Source organism: Ustilaginoidea virens, chromosome 7 (genome assembly GCF_000687475.1).
Source record: "Ustilaginoidea virens chromosome 7, complete sequence".
NCBI classification, from domain to species: Eukaryota; Fungi; Ascomycota; class Sordariomycetes; order Hypocreales; family Clavicipitaceae; genus Ustilaginoidea; species Ustilaginoidea virens.
The window spans coordinates 1,797,288-1,819,307 of NC_057322.1; the positions used below are offsets into that span (position 1 = coordinate 1,797,288).

At 56.8% G+C, this 22,020-nt stretch overlaps 8 protein-coding genes across 8 annotated transcripts; 4 read left to right on the forward strand and 4 right to left on the reverse strand.

Annotated features, from left to right (window-relative positions):
• Positions 1 to 2,357: 2,357 nt before the first annotated feature.
• UV8b_08174 (uncharacterized protein) lies at positions 2,358 to 2,798 on the forward strand (the record flags this gene model as incomplete). The annotated part of the gene is made up of 1 exon (XM_043145671.1): positions 2,358 to 2,798. The coding sequence occupies one exon, from the start codon at positions 2,358 to 2,360 to the stop codon at positions 2,796 to 2,798; it is 441 nt and encodes a 146-aa protein (XP_043001606.1).
• A 1,445-nt stretch (positions 2,799 to 4,243) lies between these two features.
• On the forward strand, positions 4,244 to 5,857 carry UV8b_08175 (uncharacterized protein; the record flags this gene model as incomplete). Its single annotated transcript, XM_043145672.1, has 1 exon — positions 4,244 to 5,857. The coding sequence occupies one exon, from the start codon at positions 4,244 to 4,246 to the stop codon at positions 5,855 to 5,857; it is 1,614 nt and encodes a 537-aa protein (XP_043001607.1).
• A 172-nt stretch (positions 5,858 to 6,029) lies between these two features.
• UV8b_08176 (uncharacterized protein) lies at positions 6,030 to 7,494 on the reverse strand (the record flags this gene model as incomplete). The annotated part of the gene is made up of 3 exons (XM_043145673.1): positions 6,030 to 6,982; positions 7,058 to 7,235; positions 7,354 to 7,494. 3 exons carry the CDS (start codon positions 7,492 to 7,494, stop codon positions 6,030 to 6,032), a joined length of 1,272 nt encoding a protein of 423 aa, XP_043001608.1.
• An 886-nt stretch (positions 7,495 to 8,380) lies between these two features.
• On the forward strand, positions 8,381 to 11,315 carry UV8b_08177 (uncharacterized protein; the record flags this gene model as incomplete). Its single annotated transcript, XM_043145674.1, has 4 exons — positions 8,381 to 8,399; positions 8,476 to 8,633; positions 8,729 to 11,201; positions 11,272 to 11,315. 4 exons carry the CDS (start codon positions 8,381 to 8,383, stop codon positions 11,313 to 11,315), a joined length of 2,694 nt encoding a protein of 897 aa, XP_043001609.1.
• A 459-nt stretch (positions 11,316 to 11,774) lies between these two features.
• On the reverse strand, positions 11,775 to 12,110 carry UV8b_08178 (uncharacterized protein; the record flags this gene model as incomplete). Its single annotated transcript, XM_043145675.1, has 2 exons — positions 11,775 to 11,954; positions 12,012 to 12,110. The coding sequence occupies 2 exons, from the start codon at positions 12,108 to 12,110 to the stop codon at positions 11,775 to 11,777; spliced, it is 279 nt and encodes a 92-aa protein (XP_043001610.1).
• A 3,678-nt stretch (positions 12,111 to 15,788) lies between these two features.
• Positions 15,789 to 16,818, forward strand: UV8b_08179 (uncharacterized protein; the record flags this gene model as incomplete). Its single annotated transcript, XM_043145676.1, has 3 exons — positions 15,789 to 15,866; positions 15,934 to 16,665; positions 16,762 to 16,818. The coding sequence occupies 3 exons, from the start codon at positions 15,789 to 15,791 to the stop codon at positions 16,816 to 16,818; spliced, it is 867 nt and encodes a 288-aa protein (XP_043001611.1).
• A 53-nt stretch (positions 16,819 to 16,871) lies between these two features.
• Positions 16,872 to 17,203, reverse strand: UV8b_08180 (uncharacterized protein; the record flags this gene model as incomplete). Its single annotated transcript, XM_043145677.1, has 2 exons — positions 16,872 to 16,926; positions 16,977 to 17,203. 2 exons carry the CDS (start codon positions 17,201 to 17,203, stop codon positions 16,872 to 16,874), a joined length of 282 nt encoding a protein of 93 aa, XP_043001612.1.
• A 1,413-nt stretch (positions 17,204 to 18,616) lies between these two features.
• UV8b_08181 (uncharacterized protein) lies at positions 18,617 to 19,327 on the reverse strand (the record flags this gene model as incomplete). Its single annotated transcript, XM_043145678.1, has 2 exons — positions 18,617 to 19,108; positions 19,268 to 19,327. 2 exons carry the CDS (start codon positions 19,325 to 19,327, stop codon positions 18,617 to 18,619), a joined length of 552 nt encoding a protein of 183 aa, XP_043001613.1.
• Positions 19,328 to 22,020: the final 2,693 nt, after the last annotated feature.

Sequence of the window (22,020 nt, forward strand, 5' to 3'; positions counted from 1 at the left end):
AATCTGACGGCCACGGACGCTGGCGGGTGATGACTGCTACTTGTCCCCTGGCTGGTGGTGGTGGCCTGGGTGAAAAACTCAGCCGAGGGGCAGAGAGGTGCGGAGTACATGGTGCACGGCACACGGCTGCTGCACACCCTGGGTAGCCGTGGCTGCTGACTACTTCCAGGCGGTCGGTGGGGACCGAGCCGGACAGCCAGTCACGAGCCACGCACGACTCATCAAGCAGGCAGCCAGTGTGCTGCGGCAAGGGTTCAAACTTGACGCTCAAAGCCGCCAGGCAACTTTTGGAGAGGAGGGGGCACCAGACATGTGGGACTTGGGGCTTGGCTGCTTAGCAATCAAGCAACAGGAACTCTACGCATGCGCGTACGGGGTGCTCCACCAACGATCCGATGTATGCTACGTATCACGCCGGCGATTGGGCCGAGGCTTACACCAGCGTGGGGTCTCATCTATGAGATATTTTAAACGCGTGGCAGCCCAATTATTGAGCACCGTACCGAGTACATGGCAGCAGCTGCGCCTTTGCACCCTCCTTCCTGTATTGAGCGACTTTCTGCACTGCTCGCCCCAATGCAGCCAATCATGGCAAGGTGCATAGTGGGGCACATCCGCTAGCAATACGGATTGGAGATCCTCACGGCTGCAATTGCATCTTCAAATACGTTATATGCACCCTTTGCTGAAGATGAAGGGATAATATAATGTAGGGCGTTGGAATCGCTTCCAAGGCTGTCGCGCGAGGAAAGCTCGTGATGTTGTGTGTGGCGGTAATGGTGAGAAAGGAGACTGCTAATAGAATCTTGTGTGCAGGTGCAGCCACTGCGTGTTTATCTGTTCCTTATCTGTTGCCTGCCATTACTGTACCGAGCACCAGCAAGCGCTGCTAAAAGACGGCACTTGTGCATCGAGGGCTCTTTCGAGGCCTTCCGTCTTGGTGCACCCATATCGCTCTGGCCACGAATTGTGCGCTTGAAACTCTCGAGGCGCAAGACTAGTATTGCCCCACTGCACGACTGGGAGGCGGCGAAACGAAACGGGGCAGGCAGCGACAACTAGGCCTAATACGGAAGCCGCCTCTACACACAAAGCAAGCGACTGATAACGGAGTAAGAATGTGTACTTTTTCTTTGCAAGATTATCTGCCTAAAATCACTTGTTTTACTTTTCATCATATGCGGCGCGAAATAGTTTTGCCATGTACCCGTCTATGCAAGTTTCTCTGCGACAGACTGTCTACAGCATCCCGCACCCGCACTAAAAGCACGTGACTGCTGCACAACATCAAACGGCCGCATCATCCGTCAGTCTTGTGACGGCAGTATTCTTCCAACTAAATCCCATCAGTACATTGTACTGCGTGCGCGCGCGCGCACCTCCGTGTATTTGGGTACCCCCTTTTCGGTCCGACAGTGACTGCCTTGCAATGATAAGCGCTGTATTCACTGTATTCATTGCATGCATTGCAAATGGGTGGAGGTACCTGTCAGTATATTTCTTCTTGAAAAGAGTACTCTTCCATGTCCTTATATCTTTATGCGCCATGAAGTTGATGTACCTCTGTTTATGCTCTTCCATGTAAAGTTACTTTTTATAGTTGAGGATGAATTTGCGCGATGACGTAAACAAGGTCATACTTCGATACGAAGCATACCTGTCTGTCTACCTCGTTTGACTGCATTATAAAACGCAGCAAGTATCTTTACCGGGGCAAAAGCGTATAAAGGGGACCTCTTCCATCTTGGGCCCAGTTGCTGCTGTCAATGTGTATTATACTTTCCCTGCGGTCTTCCGAACTCTGTCGCAAAACGAAGGCAAAGCTCCGCTTTCCCCGATGACTACCGCACGACTGGACTGTTTGGCGCTCGCCACGGATCGAGTGCGAGCGCTCGGCGCTGACGCTCGCCAGCCGGATCGGACAGGTGCCTCGCTCATGCTGCCTTCGACGGAGAACTGCGCAATAAATAAAAGTCCGGCCTTGCAAGGGTTGAAAGCAAGGCCAACAGGAGGCACATGTGGGGACACTTACGTTTATCCTTGGATGATACGAACCATGCTGTCATTGAGCAAAAGGCCTTTTTTTTTTTTTTTTTTTTTTTTTTTTTTTTTTGCCCTGGACATGTATGTATTACAGGGCAGTATATAGAGCGGCGCTTATTCGCCGTTTTGTTCTTCCCCTTTTCATGGAGAAACAAGGGCCCCTTTCTCTTTATGCATGCACCCGTCGCTTTATTCAAGACATTGATCTTTTGCTTTATGCACCCCCATCGCTAGCCTACCCCGCTTATTGCGATAACCCCCGCGTTTTCTCATAAAAACCAAAACCAGCACCACATCACATCACATCACCAACCATGCACCTGCTGCCATCAGCAGCGCTGGCCGTCCTCCTGGCCGCCGCCTCCCCGGCAGCGGCGCAAAAGTACGCGCCCGGCAAACGCAACATCTGCGTCAAGGAAAACCAGAAAATCGGGACTCCGGAAATCATACTGTGGCAGGGCACCGACCTCTGCGGAGGAGGGGTTGCAAAGTGGCCCAACTCGTTACCTGTTGGGGATAAGAAGGTCGACCCAACCGTCTGTTGCCTCGACGTCCATGGCTATGGCAACTTCTACGGGGTTATACAAGGTGAGAGTGCTAATTGCCGATATCACAGTCCAGGGGGGCAAAGGGTCTCCTTGATCATCCGGAAAGTCAATGACAGCCCCAACCTATACGACGTTTCCGTACGAGAAAGCACTCCTTGGGTAGACGTGTCAAGAACCCCAGGAAGGTACATCTGCAAGGCAGTATAAGACTGTGCGTACGTGTCATGTCTGGGCTGTTGGCCGAAGAGGGGACATTGTTACCGACTGGCATGAAACGGGCCTCTGTACGGAGCAGGTGGTTGCGGCCACCAGCTCGGTCGGAAGGGGGGGCCGTCCTCACTGTAATCGTAGTAATTGAAATAGACATCTTTTTTTTTTTGGCTTGCCTCTATTTCCATCGCCGTCAAGCCACTCATGCATGCAAGTTGGCCACCGTCTTGCCGATCCTCCCCCTCCAACCCGGAACCGGAACCGGAACCAGTTCGGTACATCCTGCCGTCTCCAACCTTGACCGAACCGGATGGCCGGTTGACAAAAGTGCGTGTCAAGTGTGCCCACCACGTCGAAGCTGTAGCTGTTTCTCCCCGTTCAGTTCGACGGCTTGGCTGAGCTCCTGCGTCTTCATCTTTATCCTGTCCAGGCGTCGCTGTATCGTCTCGACCTTTTGTCCTGTCAGAGCGTGTTCCACTTACGCCGGGCTTGCCAAATTCCGTAGCTGCCAGCAGGACAACCGACCTGGTGGACAACAGCCTCGGGAGCATCATCACGGCTGCGCGGATTGCTTTTACCATCAACGTCCGCCCCCCCTTTCCCCAGCTTGAAACTAGCCGCATGTCCGTTCACTACTCCCGAGAGAAACAAGTCCAGCAAGTCGTGTCTGGCTTTGACTGCTGCATGTGGATGGAGTGTCTAATCCCGGAGCACACGGAGCACATGGAGCGCGCCAACGACAGCGATGTGCCGTAGCCTGCATCAGCATGGCTGAGCCTTTTGGTCATGGGGAAGCAATTGATGGAGACGACTTGAGTCGTCCGGATTCCAGAAATCTCGCATGCTCAAAGGGGCCGTGAGATTACAGAACGACGGCGTAGGCACGGGATGAGCCCCAAGGCGGGTGGAATGAATTTAGAAGATATCCTGCCTGCCAGACGTGGAGTCGACGTGAGATGCTCGTTGCTGGGCCTGCTCTGTAGGTTACATTCATGCATGGTAGGGCGTGGGGCTGGCGTCTTGCTGTCATCTCCCCACCCCCTCGTCGCCTTATCAATCGCCAGGCGTGTTGGCGGCGGCGGCGGTTCTGGCTAAACGCAGGCGCAGACGCGACAGGCACCTACAGTGTACATACAGTATCTTCTGGGGGACAGCAAGCCAAGACAAACTCGGCTGTTGGCGGGGCACCTGGCCGGGCCTTTTGAGTATTTACAACACCAACACCACCTTGTCGCGGCGTGGCAGCGAGGGACACAAAAAAAAAGAAAAAGAAAAAAAAAAAACAGAAACAAGGGTGCAAAAAAAATATTTTTTTTTTTTTTTTGGAAGAAAAGGGCCAGAGAAACTCTCGGCCTATCCATACTTTCATGTCAACCAGATAAAACCGCCCCCGTCTCACTTCGGAACCCCCCCCCCTCCATGAGCCCGCGGCCCATGTCGCCATGTCGCGTCTCTCCGTCGCGACCCGATCCCGACTCCCCTCCTCCCTACGCGTCGAATCCTCCAACTCGGCCGTGGTCAAGACCATCAGCCGCCTGTCCCGCGAGGGCCTCATCCTCCTCGCCCTCGACTGGATCGACGAGCAGTCCCTGGCCTACACGGCGCCGTACCTGGCCGCGCCGAGGGCAGCAGACGACGACGACGGCGACGGCGACGGCGACGGCGACGGCAACGGAAACGGCAACCTGCCCGACGGCTCGGCGGCCGACCTCTACCCGCCGTGCAGGTCCCTCGACGAGCTGCGCCAGCTCTACGCGGACCTGCGGGAGCAGCGGGGCTCGCGCCGCGATGTCGTCAGCCGCATCCTCGAGGGCGACTGGCGCCACGGCCTGACCCTGTACCAGCTGGCCATGATCGACTTTGCCCACATTGACGAGCACCCGACGTCGCAGAAGTGGACGGCCTACCGGATCCAGCCGCTCAACCTCGCCGACCAGAGGTCCGGCGACCAGGCCCCCAGGCCGGACGAGAGGAGCCTCACCCTGCCGCGCTTCCACCCCTCGACCTTCTTGCAGAGCCTGCAGGAGCAGGTGCTGCCGGACATCAAGGCCCACTACCACTTCTCCCGGCCCAAGCGGTTCCCGCTGCTCATGCTGCGCATCTTTGCCATCGAGTCGCCGTACAACACCGAGCTGGCCCTCTCCGGCCTCGGCGCCGGCGCCACCGCCACCAACTTCACCTCGTCGCGCACCATATACCTGGCCTTTCCGGACGGCTCGCCCGCGCTGTACATCACCCGGGCCCAGGCCACCGGGCCCATCAGCCCCGGCGAGTCAAAGAGCCTCCACAGCCTCATCGCCACCGGCGTCCCGCAGGCGCTCTCCCGGCCGCGCGAGCGCTACACCCTCAAGCCCACGAGCCTCGTCAGCCGCAACCTGGAAGCCTTGCTGGAGAAGCGAGGGCCCGGCCGCACCAACGCCGCCGGCGGGGGCTGGAGCATCTACGCCAACGACAAGGACCGGAAATCCCCGCTCGACTCTGTGCTGCCGACGCCCCCCCTCTCGCGAGAGTCCTCCCATGCCGACGCGGCGCAAAAGCAAAAGCAGAAGCAAAAGCATGGGCACAGGCAAAAGCGCCAGCGCCCGCTGTCCCAGCACCAGCGCGCCGCCAAGCGCGCCAAAACCGTTGCCAAGGCGCGCTTCGGCGAGTCGGGCATCGTCACGGACGGCAAGGGCATCGAGAAGTTCGAAGTCGTCCTCCAGGACCCGTACCCCCCGGTAAACGGCGGCTTTGTGCAAGACTCGGAAGACGAGGACGACAGGCAGACTCGGCAGCGGGATCGGAGGAGGAGCAAGATCGACGCGGCGCTGCGACAAGCGCTCGGCGACAATCCGGACGAGCTGGACGATGACGATGACGTGGACCCGTCGCGCTGGGCGCCCCTCGTGCGCATCAACTTGCAGGGATCCCACGTGTTTGCCGGGATACGGCAGCTCGTGGAGGCGGGCATAGTGGATGGCGAGCGGATGCCGGGCTGGATGACGGGAGAAGACGGCGTCACGACGGGCGTCGTGCGGCACGGCCTGATACGCGGTCACAAGGGTGCAGGCTTGTGACGAAGTGCACAAGAACGGGAGTTTGCCGGAGTTTTCTGCCTTGGGATCCAAAGAAACGGTCTATGCTGTATGTCTTCTAGTTTGATACCCCCCACGTCATCCTCGATGCCATGGACTTGTATAAGCTCTTTCCTTTTTTTCCTTTTTTTCCTCCCTTTCCCCTCTCTTTTGCTTATGCCGATTCTTCTAAACCGAATACCTGGACTGTGTTCCTCCACGCCGCTTCACACACTTCTTCCACGGGCACGCCCTTGATAGCAGCTACAATCTTGGCCACTCTCTCAATGGTGCACGGTTCGTTGCGCCCTTTTACCATGGCTCCTTGCTCCCACTTTTCCTTCTTGACGACCTTGAACCGGTCCGGCGCGAGGGCCTCTCTCTTTTGGTTCTTTTGCTTTTTGGGCTGCTTGGCCTCGGGGGTTGCCGTTCCCGGCGCCTCTGCAGCGCCATTCGGAACTGCTTTGTCTTCCCGTTCCTTGTCGGCGACAAGGTACTTGTATCCCTCGTGGCTGGGACGAACCTCGCACCAGGGCCCGTCCGTCTCGAGCATAATGCGGTCCAGGCGCACTGCCCTGACGACCTGACAGTTGTCGGCCGTCTTGAAGCTGCACCCGTTGATGCCAATGTACAGGCCCAGATCCATGAGCTCGTCCACCTCGGCCAGCGTGCCGGTGAAGCTGTGCACCACGCCGCCCCGGCGCAGCCTCTCCAGCCTGGCCCCGAAGGCATTCTTGAGGGCGGCCACAAAGTCGGCATGGGCGGCTCGCGAATGCAGAAACAGAGGCAGCTGGGGCTCCAGACCAGCAGCCAGCTCGAGCTGCGCCGCAAACGCGTGCTTCTGAATCACCCTGTTGCAGTAGTTCAAGCGGTCGTAGTCGAGGCCAAACTCGCCCATGGCAACCACGCCGGGCCGGTCTGCCGACCTGGCCTGGGCGACGATGCTGCCCAGCTCGGACACGGCGCGGGCTGACCTGGCTGGGTCGGGGAGGATGTCCTCTGGCATGGGGGCATGGCCGTCTGCCTCGCAGGGGGTAGAGTGCTCGCGCTGCTTGGCGACGTCGTCCTCTCGGCCGAAGACGGCGCTGCTGCACGGGTGGATGCCCACCGTGGCGTAGCACGTCCGGGCTGCTCCCTGCGATCAGTAAGAGGAGCCAGGGGAGAGGGATGGGAGGAGGGGAGAGTTTTGTTGTTTTCGTTTACGGTACTCGGCACTCAGCTTGAGGGCGTCGCGGGAGCTTTGCAGGTCGGAGCCTGTGACGATGAGCTTGGCGCAGCCGACTTGGCGGGCTCGGACAAGGACGCCGGCGAGGTCGTCTGGGTGTTTCTGGATGCCATGATATCGGCCTCTGAAGATGGGGTCCGATAGGTTGATGCCAATCTGGGGGTTCTGTATTAGCACATTGACGGGAGGTAGGGGACCCAGGGGGTTGGGAAGTATGTAACAACAGGTGACAGACAGATGGGTGAGAAGATGATGCTGGTCAGTGGTGACGTACGTCGATATATCTGGGGGTGTAGCTTGGGGTGGATGCCGCTTGCACTGCGGAGGACATAACTGCAGCTGGCGAATGGAGCGAGCGAATCGAGGGACTGTTGGTCGAAAGGAGAACTCTAGCGTGCAGTCGGGCCAGCGGCATTAGGAAACGGGGTTCACGCCCTTTGGGTGGTTTTGTTGAAGCTCGTGCTGCACGCAGGGAATTTGATGCCTCGAACTCGGGCAGCTTCTCACAGCAGTTGGCTACATGCAAGGTTAGGCTGGTTGGTACATGTTATGTACCTTGGGTACCTGAAATGAGCCTGTAAGCCGACAGCAAGCGACGGAAGCGGCCAATACGAACTTCATCACGTGATGTCGCGCTCCCGTACGTCTACGCATCATGCCAGTGCCCTGCGACGGGCTGAACAAGGAAAGACGAATCCAACCTGCTAGACCCGGTACTCGAATTTCGATCGCATCAAACGCCATTTTCTTATTCTAGAACGGAGACGGCTTTTACTGGCTCGAGTCAATCACTTGAAGCGTTCCGGAAAGTACGGTAAGTCATCCCTCTTCTGGTTGTTTGTTGTACGGACAGGACTCGCCCTTTGTCTGGCGGTCTGACGCGTTTCCCCGTGTGGGACCTGTTCTTCCTTTTTTTTTTTTTTTTTTTTTTTTTTTTTTCCCTCCGTTTATTGCACCGTGCGGCTGCGACGGACCACGGTATGTACCAGCTGACGTCGTCGCGCTAAACCAGGCGTAACGCGTTCCGTGCAAAACACGCGCCGCACTTAAGACGCCTTCGGACGTCCCTTGATTCACTCGTCCTTTCCGTCAACTCTACACGCACCAACCCATTTTTACGACACGCTTTCTTTTTCTCCCGTGTTTTGCTTCTTTGGAAATAGCGGCAGCTGCTGGTGCTTTGGTACATCCCTGCAGCAGAAGAGAGCAAATTTTGCTTTCTGCAATCTGTATCTGTCTCCCAGATTGCAGTCCTTTGTCCTCGATACATGCCCGCAACCGTCCGAGGCTGTCTCGCCACCATGTTTGTCAGAAAGCGCGGTATGTAGATTTCACCCCGGCTTTTGGGGCATGTCGGCTCTTCATCGGCCACCATTCCGGCTAATCCATTCGTTAGATGGTCGCCAAGAACGCGTCCAGTTCGACAAGATCACGGCCCGTGTCTCGAGGTTGTGCTACGGCTTAGATACTGAGCATGTTGATCCTGTTGCCATTACACAGAAAGTTATATCCGGTGTCTACGGTGGCGTCACCACTGTTCAGCTTGATGACCTAGTAAGTCAAATCGAAATGGCTCAACGCGGAGAGGAGGGGGGAAGGAACCATTTGTCAACCGTGGTTTTTCTGACGACCCCATGACCGATCCCCAGGCCGCCGAAACCGCTGCGTATATGACCGTTACTCATCCCGACTACGCCATTCTGGCGGCCCGTATTGCCGTCTCCAACCTGCACAAGCAGACCAAGAAGCAATGGTCCTCTGTTGTCAGCGACCTGTACCACTACATCAACCCCAAGAACTCGTGTGCCTCGCCCATGATCTCCAAAGCCACGTACGAGTGTGTCATGAAGCACAAAGAGGAGCTCGACTCTGCCATTGTTTACGAGAGAGACTTCAACTATCAGTACTTTGGTTTCAAGACGCTGGAGCGATCGTATCTCCTGAAGCTGGACGGCAAGATTGTCGAACGACCTCAGCACATGATCATGCGTGTTGCTGTCGGCATCTGGGGAGACAACATTGAGCGCGTCCTGGAAACCTACAACCTCATGTCCAGTAAATTCTTCACCCACGCCTCACCTACCCTCTTCAACGCGGGCACGCCTCAGTGTCAGCTTTCCTCGTGCTTCCTCGTCGACATGAAGGAAGACAGCATCGAGGGCATCTACGACACTCTCAAGACTTGCGCCATGATTTCTAAAATGGCCGGCGGTATCGGCCTGAACGTCCACCGCATTCGTGCTACCGGATCCTACATTGCCGGCACCAACGGCACCTCGAACGGCGTCGTTCCCATGCTGCGAGTCTTCAACAACACTGCCAGATACGTCGACCAAGGCGGCAACAAGCGACCGGGCGCCTTCGCCATCTACCTGGAGCCCTGGCACGCCGATGTCTTTGAATTCCTTGATCTCAGAAAGAACCACGGCAAGGAGGAAGTCCGCGCTCGCGACCTCTTCCTTGCGCTGTGGATCCCCGACCTCTTCATGAAGCGTGTCGAGAAGAATGGCGACTGGACCCTCATGTGCCCCAACGAATGCCCTGGGCTCGCCGACTGCTACGGCGACGAGTTTGAGGCTTTGTATGAAAAGTACGAGCGCGAAGGCCGTGGCCGCAAGACAATCCGCGCCCAGAAGCTGTGGTACTCGATCCTCGAGGCTCAGACCGAGACTGGCAACCCCTTTATGCTGTACAAGGATCATTGCAACAGGAAGAGCAACCAGAAGAACTTGGGAACCATTCGCAGCTCCAACCTCTGCACCGAGATTATCGAGTACTCGGCCCCCGACGAGGTTGCCGTCTGCAACCTTGCCTCCCTTGCCCTGCCCGCCTTTGTGGACTACGACCAAGGCAAGTACGACTTCCAAAAGCTGCACGACGTCACCCGCGTGGTTGTCCGAAATCTCAACAAGATCATCGACGTCAACCACTACCCCGTCCAAGAAGCACGCAACAGCAACATGCGGCATCGTCCCATTGGTGTCGGTGTTCAAGGCTTGGCCGACGCCTTCCTTGCGCTTCGCATGCCCTTTGAGTCTCCCGAGGCTCGCGAGCTGAACAAGCAGATTTTTGAGACCATCTACCACGCCGCCTTGACGGCGTCGGTGGAGCTGGCCAAGGAGGAGGGTCCCTACTCCACGTTCAAGGGATCTCCGGCCTCTGAAGGCATCCTGCAGTTTGACATGTGGAACGTGACGCCGTCCGACTTGTGGGAGTGGGATTCCCTCAAGGAGCAGATCAAGGAGCACGGGATTCGCAACTCGCTGCTGCTCGCGCCCATGCCCACGGCGTCCACGTCGCAGATTCTGGGCAACAACGAGTGCTTCGAGCCCTACACGTCCAACATTTACCAGCGACGCGTCCTGGCGGGCGAGTTCCAGGTCGTCAACCCATGGCTTCTCAAGGATCTCGTCGACATGGGTCTGTGGTCAGACGCCATGAAGAATCGCATCATTGCCGAGAACGGCTCGATCCAGAACATCCCCAACATTCCCGGCGAGGTAAAGGCTCTGTACAAGACGGTCTGGGAAATTTCGCAGCGTCATGTGGTGCAGATGGCCGCCGACCGCGGTGCCTTTATCGACCAGTCCCAGTCTCTCAACATTCACATGAAGGACCCAACCATGGGCAAGATCACGTCGATGCACTTTGCCGGGTGGAAGCTGGGTCTCAAGACTGGCATGTACTACTTGCGCACGCAAGCCGCCGCGGCCCCCATCCAGTTCACCGTTGACCAGCAGGCCTTGAAGGTTGCCGACACCAACATGGGCAAGGAGAGGGTGCTGAAGAAGAGGACAGCTCCGGCGGGAACCAGCTACTACATGTCTTCAGTGTCCACCATGCCCCGAGGCACCCAGGAAAAGAAGGACGAGGGGAACGGGTCCTTGAACGCCAACGGCAACGCCACTGTTTCCGCCACGGCTCTCCCGAGCCAGGCTGCCGTCATAAAGGCCGACGTCGACGACGGAGCCAGCCCAAAGGTACTGCCCACCGAGCCTTCAGCGGCCGTCAAGGACGAGGAGCCGGCCGAGTCGGGTGCCAAGCCTGCCGGCCAGTCGGAAGACGGCGAGGAGACCAGCGAGGGACGAGAGCGCGACATCTACTCGGAAGCGGTTGTTGCTTGTAAGCTGCCCATTTTGTTGCATCCCCTCGACGCACCCGGAGTGCATCCCTTGACTAACCGTCACCACAGGCAGCATTGAAAACCCCGAATCCTGCGTGATGTGCAGCGGCTAAGCTGGGGGGCGGGTTGCAAAAAAAGGAAGAAAAGCTTTTGGAGGGTGGGGGGACACACTGTGTGTATGATTGACTGTTGATGAGGTGCAAGTGCGAAGATTGTGGATTATGTTGCGATTAGACTATACATGAGCATGAAACAGGCCGGCAACCATGGCCGAGCTCACGGCGTGCTTGTTTGATATCACGGGTTCTGTTTGTTTTAATGTTTATGCACAGGACGGCCATGTTGGTTCACGGGCTGTCTGGGGAGTGGCAGCATTTTCCTTTTGGTGCAGGTTGGTTTGGATACTTGGTTTCACTTGGACGCAGTTTAGGCTTGCTTCTTTGCCCTGTTTATTTTACACCATGGAAAGGGATTTTTGCTCCAGGGATAATGCTAGATAGGGGGGCCATGTAGCACACGCAGGACCTGCCTGGTAAAAACACATGTTGGTGCGTTTCAGAGTTTTCAGAGTTTCATGACGAAGGGGGTCTTTGTGGTTCACGGGCCCGTCGTTCTGGCGCACGAGGGTCCTTGCCGCTGCTGCCACCCGGGTCGAGCGTCGAGCGCGCAACAGGGCCCATCTCGTGCGAGGGCTGGCTGCAATCCTCGCTCAACGTGGGGTGGGGGCACGAAATGCTGCAACGCGAGAGAAGCTGGCACAAGCAAGAGCATTAGACAAAGACACCAGAACGCGCAAGGGTAATCCGTACGTTGCAAACTTTCGGCTTGCTGCTGGCCTGGCCGCAAACCACGCCACGCAGGGAGGGAGGGTGCAAGGCGTCAACGTCATCCAAGAGACCAGACCGCATGCAGCATCTTGATCTCGTACGACCGACGTTGTCGTTGTACCAGGCTTCTTTCTCTCTGTGGACTGTAGGCTGTACTCGGTGCTCCGTACGCAGGCTGCACAAAAAGTCCAGCCGCGCCGAGGGTTGCCACGGCACCCACGTCCCGTCGCCGTCGCCACTCTGCTGTTCGGCTGCGAAGCAACAGTTTTTTTTTTTTTTTTTTTAAATCGGCTTCTTAATCGGCCTTTTTTTTTTTTTTTTTTTTTTTTTTTTTTTTTTTTGTGCAAGACAGGACTTTGCTGGGCGAAGTGACGTTGCACCCGCTGCGTCAGCGTAGATGCCAAAACAGCCTTTACTCTATTAAAAAAATAAAAAAATAAAAAATAAAAAAAAAAGTTACCATTTTTTTTCCCGTTCAGAGCTGCCATGTGTGCGTGCGTGTGTGTAGTGTGTGGCTGGGCCCAAAGCCACGGCGAGCTGGATCCGAGCCCCGGTCGGTCGGGTTAGCTGGGGGCATGACGTCCTCGACCGCCTGTTGTGCGTGACGTGCGTGACACGCCTGGTGCAAAAGGCGAGGTTGGGTTGGGTTGGTTTGCCCCCGGAAGTCGAGGCGGTCATGGTGATGTCAGCGGGGGGCTGGTGCGCGGCCGGGGACCCGTGTTGGGCTCACGCAAACGACGACGAGAATAGGGGGCTGCGGGCTTTCTGGTGGTCGACGTGCGACGTGCGATCTGGGAATCTGGGAATTTGGCAGCCCCCCAGCCGTGGTGGTCGCGCATGACGGACGCCACCGTCTATGCGGGACGGAGCAGCGGACGTGAAGGATATGAATGCGTGGTGCGTGGTGCGTGGTGCATAGTCGGGCGCTGCTGCGACGAAAAAGTGCTCTCTGCCAGATTGGGGCGATGAAAACAAAGAACAAAAAAAATAAATAATAATACTAATAATAATAATAAAAACCCCCGCCGAATAGAAGCGGGCGGCAGGAAAAGCTGGGGGCTGGGGGGGGCCCAGCTGAGCAAGGGCTGCTGCAACTTGCTGCTCGTTGGACCCGCGCCCGCGCCCTGGGCCGCTGGGCCAATCAGGGGATGTCGGGGCTGTCCGCACCGCTAGCCGGGTGCCCCGGGGGGGGGGGGGGTACGTACCGAAGTTTGCCTGCGCGAAGCCGGTGCAGTGCGGGGCGGCGCGGCGCGGGTGCGGGTGCGGGTGCGGGCGCGGTCGCTCCGTGATCCCTGAGAAGCTGGACCTGGAGTTGGAGCACCGGCTCTTTAAAGCGCTGCCCCGTTCTTTTCGGGTTCGTAGCAAAAGGGTCACCAAAAAAAAAGAAGGAGAGAAAAAAAAAAAAAATGAAACTCTAGGTGCCGGCTTTTTCTCGGCTCGTGGCGCCGTCAAGCGGACGGCGACAATCAAGTTTTTCCCCTTATGGGTGTGAGAGAGATGGGCAGCCAAAGGTGGCCCGACCCAACCGACCCAAGATGGCAAGTCCACGTGGTGGCTCGATGCGGCCGGAGCAAAGGAATCTGCGACATGGGTCCCGCAGCTGCCCTTCTACAGGGTAGGCGAAACCAAGCAGGGTTGCATGGTAGTGCCTAGTGCAGGCACCATCTGAAATTGCAATATCTGTCGACACCCGATACTAGCGGCAGATAGTGCCGCGTCCTTGCCGTGTACGGAGAAGTCGAGACCCAGCGGCTCCACTTTTCCGCGACAGCGGGTTTGAGGCGAGTGGTTGGCTAGACACGGCACTAGCTCGCTCCAGCCTATCTTACAGGTAAAGGACTGCCAATGTCTCTGCCGCCCTGCAGAACGAAAAGCCACGGGCCGTCAGGCGGTGGGCTCAGTGCGCAACTGCCCTTCCTACGTGTGTCTTTTTTTTTTTTTTTTTTTTTTTTTTTTTTTTTCACCCCCCCACATGTCGCTCAGGTCCTTGAAAATTGCGCTGGTTCCGCATGTATCAGTTGTACACTCCGCAGCGACAACTGGCAAGACTGCACGGCCTCTGGTTGGTGGGATATAGCGGGCCCTTCAGTTCCCTCTCGGACGGCCGTCCACGCCTGGCACTGCCGTTCACCTTGACGACGACGTGAAAAGTCTGGTCAAATGCAAATGTCCACGCAACAGGTGGTGTTGTATTCAACGGCAGTTGTCGCCAGCAGGGCACACGCGGAGGCACCCGGCGGATGGCCGTCGTACGAAGCATGAACTGGCCAAACACACAAACCCGGCCCGGATGAGACGAGACGCGCAAGTGGTACCTGCGACTTGCGACTTGCGCCGCCGTGCCACCCGGGCAAGCCTGTACACCGACAAAAATGGGTTGGTTTGCTCCTTGCTTGTCTGGCCCCCAGCAGCACGAAAACAGGGCCGAGTCGTGGCTCGACCTTGGGCGGCAGGCCGACAGGCCGACAGGCCGACCTCGTCGAGACCATTGAGGGCCTTGTAGCCGGGCAGAGCTAATTTCATTGTGCGCCGCAAGGGCGAGAGCTAGCGGCGGTGGTGCACGCCGGCCAAACCCTGAGGACCGAAGACAAACAGCTACGGAGTAGACTAAAGACAAACAGCTAGGCTGGGAGCCACAGCGGCCGGGAAGTCGAGACTGGATTGACGGATCCAAAAGGGGCCGTGAAAGGGGGTGGTTCAGACAATGAAGCCCAAGGAGCAAAGGCGGTGGGGGTGGGGGTGGGGCCCACCCCCAAGGCCGGCTGCGCGTTGCGGTTGGTCGACACCCCGCACGCAGCTGGCAAGCTTCTCTCGTCCAGCTGCTTCTCCCTCGTCCAGCCTGGCAACCCGGTGCCTGGACTTGCCCCCCCCGGTGCCCGCTGCAGCAGCTAGCGTTTCGTTTGGCCCTGTGTCAGTATCCATCCATCATCCCTGTGTACTTGATCGTGGTAAGCCCGTACCACTTGGAGCAAAGTCTGTTCCGGTCGCAACTGCGCCAGGTGGTTGGTCTTTCCCATCATGACGACGTGGATAACAAAGCTTGATCTGATCTGGCCCGGTGCAGGTGGCACCCCGTTGCCAGCCGTCCGAGTCTGTTGCTGCCACCTGCCTGGCCCAGCCCTTTGCTTTCTTTTTATATCACGTCACCCTCTCGTTCCGCCATCGTTGTCCTTTTTGCCCTCCTTCTGGTCCCAGGTTCTATTCACCTTTGTCCTCTTTTTCCACCACACACGACACGCGACACACGACAGATAGACCTCCAGTTGAGCCTTGCCATCTGCCTTCACCCCCGTCATAAGCTATAGTCAGTCGGTAGGTACTCATGTCCCAACATAAACTTTTCCACAACGCTTTCACCGGCTTTTGGTTTCAAGCATTTCATATTCCACCATTTCTACGCAAGCCAGCGCTTCTCCTTGACGCCCAAAGGCTGCCGCCTTGCCCCCCCCCCCTTTCCCTAGTCCAGAGGCAGGATTGCAACGTCCCTCCTGAATCCCCCCCCGTCAACAAGAGTTAGCTTTGCTTGTCAGCTGTCAATCGTAAACATCGCCTTGCTTGAGGAGATCAGCCGTCCCGGCCGCTGGTGTCGTTTCGACGAGACTCCTTTGGATGGGACCCCTGTGTTTCGCTGCCTGGCAACCTTTTTTCCATTTATTCTGCTCAAGAGAGCTCACACTCCTCCGCGCCCATGTCATCAATATCTGGCACATTGCTAACGTCTCGTCCAGTCAACACAACCACTCCGCGCCACCCGTCAAGATGAAGTCGGCTGTCTTGGCCCTTTCCCTGGTTGCGGCTGCTGCTGCTCAGGACATTGCCTCGCTTGCCCCTTGTGGTGTGAGTACACGGCTGGCTACCTTGTATCGTTTCGCTTTCTCACGTTACTGACGGGTGCGGCCTCCAGCAAACTTGTGCCAACAACATGATGGCTGCCAGCAAAGCCCAGGAGCTCGGCTGCAATCAGGGTGACTTGAAATGCTTGTGCAGCAACGCCAACTTCTTCTACGGCCTCCGTGACTGCTCCGGCGCAATCTGCAGCCCGCAAGATGCTGCCAAGGTTGTCGATTACGGCGTCAAGGCGTGCCAAGGTGCTGGTGTTGCCATATCTGGTGGCCACGGCGGCAGCGACGGCGCTTCTCAGACCAGTGGCGCCTCTCAGACGACTGGTGGCTCGCAATCCGGCGACGGCAGCGGCAGCGGCCCTCATCTTACCACCATCTACAGCACCTACACAACCGACGGCAAGGCCATCGTCACCCCGGTCACCACTTCCACCGTCCAAGGCGGCAGCGCACACTCGAGCGGCCCGGCTCAAGCTACCACGCTTTACACCACGTACACCACCGATGGCACCGTTGTCACCTCTGCTATTGCCACTTCTACCGTCGAGGGCGGCGCCGGCGGCGCTGTCCTGAGCACTTACACAACCAACGGCTCTCAAGTCGTCGTGACCATCTCGACCCAGATGAGCCAGCCATCTAGCGCACAAGGTACAGAAAGCTCTGGCGCGAGCCAGACGGGGTCCGAGTCCGCGTCCGCTTCCAGCGGCTCCAGTGCCAGCCCTACATCGGAGGGAGCCGGCTCCCAGACTACCAGTGCCGGGGCTGCTGCGACATCCACCAGCAAGGGTTTTGCTGTAAGTTGTTCACACAAACATGATGGCGAATTGTCACGAGCATATATGCTGACTTTTTTTTTTTTTTTTTTTTTTTTTCCTTATATATAGCCCCAGGTCACCGCTGCCCCCGGTCTGCTTGCCGCCGCTGGTCTTGCTGTTCTTCTCATCTAAAGGCGATGGATGTCGCCTGCATAGTTTTTGATGTTTTCATGATGCACATTTTTTCATACATAATACCCGTCTATACTTGGGACCGAGGAAACCAGGCACAAGGTAACTCTTGGCCGAATCAATATTGAGGAAACTTTAGACAAGTTGTCGAGAATCACGAGAGGATGATGGAGTCATCTGGGTAATCTGCTCTATTGATAATGTCGAGGAGGTGCAGACGTCTTGATGTGAAATCTGATGTGCGATGCTTTCTAACGAGGGAAAACAAGTCGAGCAGCCCGGGTCCGAGGGTGTCCCCAAGATGGACTGGGGCCATGTGGCTGGGTTGCGGTGAGCAATCCAGCTTGATTGGTTCCGTGCTGAGGAGTGGCTTTCTTGCTCTCATTTATATAACTACATTAATTGATAATTTCTTGGAATCAAACTAGAGTCGCGGGATGATGGATGTCACGGAAGGTGTTGGAAGTGTTGGTGCACTCTGATCTTGTTTGGTGGCGAAAAGCTACGGCCAGAGCTGCAGCCCCACGACGTGGAGCCACGGCCACGTTGCTCGCACTGACGAGCAGAAATGGAAATGGACTCTGGGAGCCCGGGAGCCCATGCCAGGCCGAATCATCCTGCGGCGCGTCATGCAAGTCATGGCATGGCATGGCATGGCATGGCAAGTCATGTCCGTGGGACTTGTCTGGCAGGGAGGCATTAGCAGGATGCTGGTCCGTACTTGACCGGGGAGGTGGCAGTTGTGTACTATATGGCAGCTGGTTGGCAGTGGCAGGCAGGCAGGCAGGCAGTCAGTCAGCGGCAGGCAGTCAGGCAGTGCCAGGCAGTCAGGCAGTGCCAGTGGGGAGCGAGGCCCGCTTGGCCAGTGGAGCAAAGGTTGAATTGTGGGCATCACGAGTCACTGCGTGGTGCTGCGTGGTGCTGAGTGGTACTGGGTACTGTGTAGTGCCGTACGGGGTATGTACTGTACGCCTCCTGGGGATTGGGATCCAGCGGGGTACCAAAAGTGCAATACCTGGGGGGCGCCAATGCTATGATGCTGGCGTGAAGAGGGACGGGATGCGCTGGGACGGTCTGCCAATGTTATGATGCTGGCGTGAAGGGGGGACGGTTTTATTCGTACGGTGGGAGCACCACGGATAGAGATGCTGCGTGCGGGTTTTGGGGGAAAGGTAGTCCGTACATGTCGAGGTGGGTACTTGATCTCGGCCAAGGCACCCCGCACCGGCCAAGGGGGACTCCACGTCGCGTCATTGTGAAACTTTTGGCTAGAGGTACGACTCTAGCCTGGAAGCTAGCCTGGAAGCACGTCAAGTAAAGAGCAGCGAGCGACGCACGGTTCCGGGAGAAAAACAGTCGAAAAAAAAAAAAAGCAGACAGCCAAGCTAAAGGCGACGAGAGATTGAATACGAGAAAATGCACACAAACTATGCCCAGTGATTCCGAGGTATAATGATCCCTTTGACCAACGTGACTTTGCACCGTCGCTCATTTCCCCTGGCTCATCGCGCATCCGGGACGGTCATGAGACTCCATGAAACTCGGCGAGAAGGCACTTTGACAGAAAAAAAAAAAAAAACAGAAAAAAAAAACGCCCCAGCATGTAAGAAGAGAAATAAAATAGGAAAAAAAAAGAAAAGGTACAGGATTTTTTGGACAGCCAAACTCGAGGTTCGCCCCAACACTCATCGGCAACAGCAGCAGCGGCCGTCGGATGGGTATCATCTTCTTTTTTTTTTTTTTCTTTGCGTCTTCTGTTTCGTTTTACCGGTCCCCAACGAGGTGAGATGGCCAGAGTTTACTGGTTGACCTTTTCCTTGGCGGCGCCAGAGGCCTCGGCCTTCTTGGCGGCCAGGAAGCTGCTCAGCCAGCCCAGGGTCTCGTTGCTGACGACAAACGCCGTCGACACGGCGGCCTTGCCCTGGCCGACCAGGCCCTTCTGCTCGTTCTTCTTGACCTCGGAGGCATATATCTCGTACACGTGGTTGCGGCCCTCGATTCCCTTGTTGTACGGCAGCAGGATCAGGCTGCGGGTGTCGTTGTACAGATCAGAGGTGGGCTTCTTGACAATGGGGAAGCGCTCGTCAATGCGGTCGAGCGTCTTGTCGCCGAGCGAGTCGGCGCGCGCAACGTAGGGCGACACGAGTTCGTAGGGCTTGGCGAACCAGGTAAGCACGGGGGCCGCAAAGGTCTGGTACGCCGAGTCGCCGAGCTTGAGGGATCGCTGTGCGTATTCGTTGGACTTGACGGTGTGGATGCTGTCGTTGATCAACGGATAGTTCAAGAGGTGCTGAAAAGGGCAAGGTGTCAGTGTCTTTTCACAGGTGTACGACTTTTGTTTGATTGTTTGTTTCTTTTTTTTTTTTTTTTTGCAACTACCGCTTTCGGCCAGAGCCACACAACTTTGCGTGGGCCGTTGTTGCGGGTTGCTCTCGTGGGGAAGCAGTACCTGGAGGAAAGCAGAGTTGGGGCGGACGGGCACATCGCCGTTAACCTGGGGCACAGCCATTGTACGTTGCAGAGGCGATGATGTTGCGTCTTGATGCGGTGAATTGTCTTGTCGAGGAGGGGGGGAAAGGGGCGAGGCAGGTGTGGTGGGAGACTCTTGACGGGGGATGAAAAAAGAAGAAGCTAATGGTGCAAGTGGAAGGGGAAGGAACGGGAGGCAGATGGGCGAGGGATTGTTATAAAAGGATGGGATGGGATAGGAAACGCCACTAGACATGTCGGGCGTGGGGCTAGGCACTTATCAAGGCGCTTATGATTGCATGCCTTGGGTAGCTATCGCACCCGCTGCGAAATCGTGCGCATGGCATACATAACACGGTAGTTGCAGAAGGGAAGGAGGGGAGGCAAAACATGTGAAAGTGAGCGCGACGCAGGAGAGAGAGGCGGAGGCGCGGAGGCGCGGAGGCGCGGACGAGGGGCGTGTGGCAGTAAATGTGGGTCCCCGGAGGCCCTGGGGATGGATTGGGATGGGTGGGTGGCCCGCGCGTCGCAGGTCGCAGTCTCCCCTCTGCTGCATCGCGGCGGGCTCGGATGCGATGCGTGGTGCAGTCTGGTGCGTGCGCTTTTCTGCCGAAAACCACAAGCCCCTGATCCTGCGTCGTCTCTGCTGGAGCAAATCAGCTGCTGCGGAAAAGGCGTTGTTTTCGAGCCGGCACTATCAGCCATTGCCATTGCGTGCGTATTTTCCTATTTTCGTGCTTGTTTTATTTTGGCACCATGGGCATCTCCGCAGAGGGGTTTATTTTTTTTATTTTTTATTATTATCATTCTCTTTTTTTTCCAGCCAAAGCACAGCAGCACAAAAGTCGGACGACGACGACGCCGCCCATGCTTTGCATGCAACATGACATGCGCTTGACCGACGCCCGCTGGCCGGCATGCGGATTGCATCTCCTTGCTCGCCCCAGCGTGTCCTTCACATCATTGGCCGTCATTCTCTCTTTTCAGCCACATTTGCCACATCTGCCACACCCTAAACATGGGATCTTTGCATCTGTGTCTTATTTTTTTTTTTTTTCCTTTTTCTTGTTGCGATTTGCCTATTCCCCTCGATTAGAGAGGGGGTGTTCGTTTGGGTGGGACCTTCCGTGCTTACATGCTGGCCAGGGTTCTCGCAAGAATTTTTTTTTTTTACTTTTTCCTTGTTGTTTTGGGGGTGCTGCGGTTTTTGGCATGTGAAAGTCGTTCCTCTTTTTTTTTTTTTTTTAGACACAATCCCTGACCAACCGCAGCAGCAGCGCCGTATCAGCGAGCGACATGTGTGCGGAAGAAAGCTCGCCAAAAAGCCGTCTGTTATTATTAAGCGCCGATCGGAAGAATTGCTCGTAAGAACCGCAGGTGCGTGCCTGTTCGTTCCTTGGCTCTCGAAAATCCCAGTTTTTCCCTACTTTTTCTATTTTTTTTTCCCGCCCCTAGTTCGTCCATGATCAGCCCATCATTGACGCCAGCATGCCACATGCCGCGCAACGGCAGGAGAAGCTCTGCCGCGGCGGGGCCCAGCCGATTCACGCAAGTGTGCAAACCGCCCAACGCTTGTCGTTGTTCCTTGTGAGCAGAAATCACAAGCCTTGCTGACGACGGGAGGCGGGAGGTGAGACGCAAGACGCGACAGGCGGCAGGCGGGAGCCCGACGAGGGCGAGAGACAAAGACGTCGAGACGATGGGGTGGGTCGGCAAAGCTACCACGTACATACGTAGGCATTTGATAATGGTCAAAGCGACGACGATCAGATAAGTACTCGATATTCTGGCAGCAGGCTTATCGGAAGACGGGCAGGCACCCGGAACGACTGACTGGCACTCAGCAGACAGGCACTGGGTTCGTTTATCTGAGGCCGGGCGATGAAAGATAAAAGCGCAATCAATCAGTGTCTGCTGTGGCTCGCCACGGCCATGCACAGCCACGCAACACAGTGAGCCCTGGGCCCTGCGCACTGGGCACCCGCTTTTCCCGTTGCTGCATGCAGCTGGCCGGCTTCAATGTTGCTTCGTTCGCCAGATGCTGCAGCAAAAGGTGACACCCAGCACCCCAACGAGCCAGATTCTGAGGCCATCTCGGCACGGTTTGCGTTTTTGTTTTGCCCCTTTCCACCCCGGCAGCCTGCCAACGGACGGAGCAGCAACGGTGCCAGGCAGGTTCGAGGCTCGAGATTCGAGGTTCGAGGCTCGAGGTTCCATCTCGCAGAGACGGCGACGTCGTTTCCACGACCCTCCCCGACGCTGCCAGGGTACCCTTATCAACGACAGGGGCGTTTCTATCACGGACTGCCATCCACAGCCGGTCTTTGCTTTGGAGCTGCCAGGCTGCCAGCAGGCCCGTGGTGAAAGCCGTCTAGACCATTTGCCCCGGGATTTTCACGACGCTTTATCTCTGAGTGACGTGTCCATTGAGTTTTGCCTTTTGCAGCTTTGAGCACGTTATTCCGGCTTGGGCGAATCGAGACTGCCCGTTTCCGGCTGGCAGCCCCCAGCCAGCTATGCGGGAGGGCCTCAGGCCCATGCCATGCCCATGCCCATGCCGAAGACAGGACGAAGTTAGGACTCGACATCGACATCGACAACTCGACGCTCGACGCTCGACGCTCGACTCCCGACAATCGAGTATGCAGGACAGGTGCAGTGATCAGGCTCGGGCTTCCCTCGTGCAGTTGAGTCCCTTTCCGCAGCCCCCTTCCGAGGATGGCTTCCGAGGGA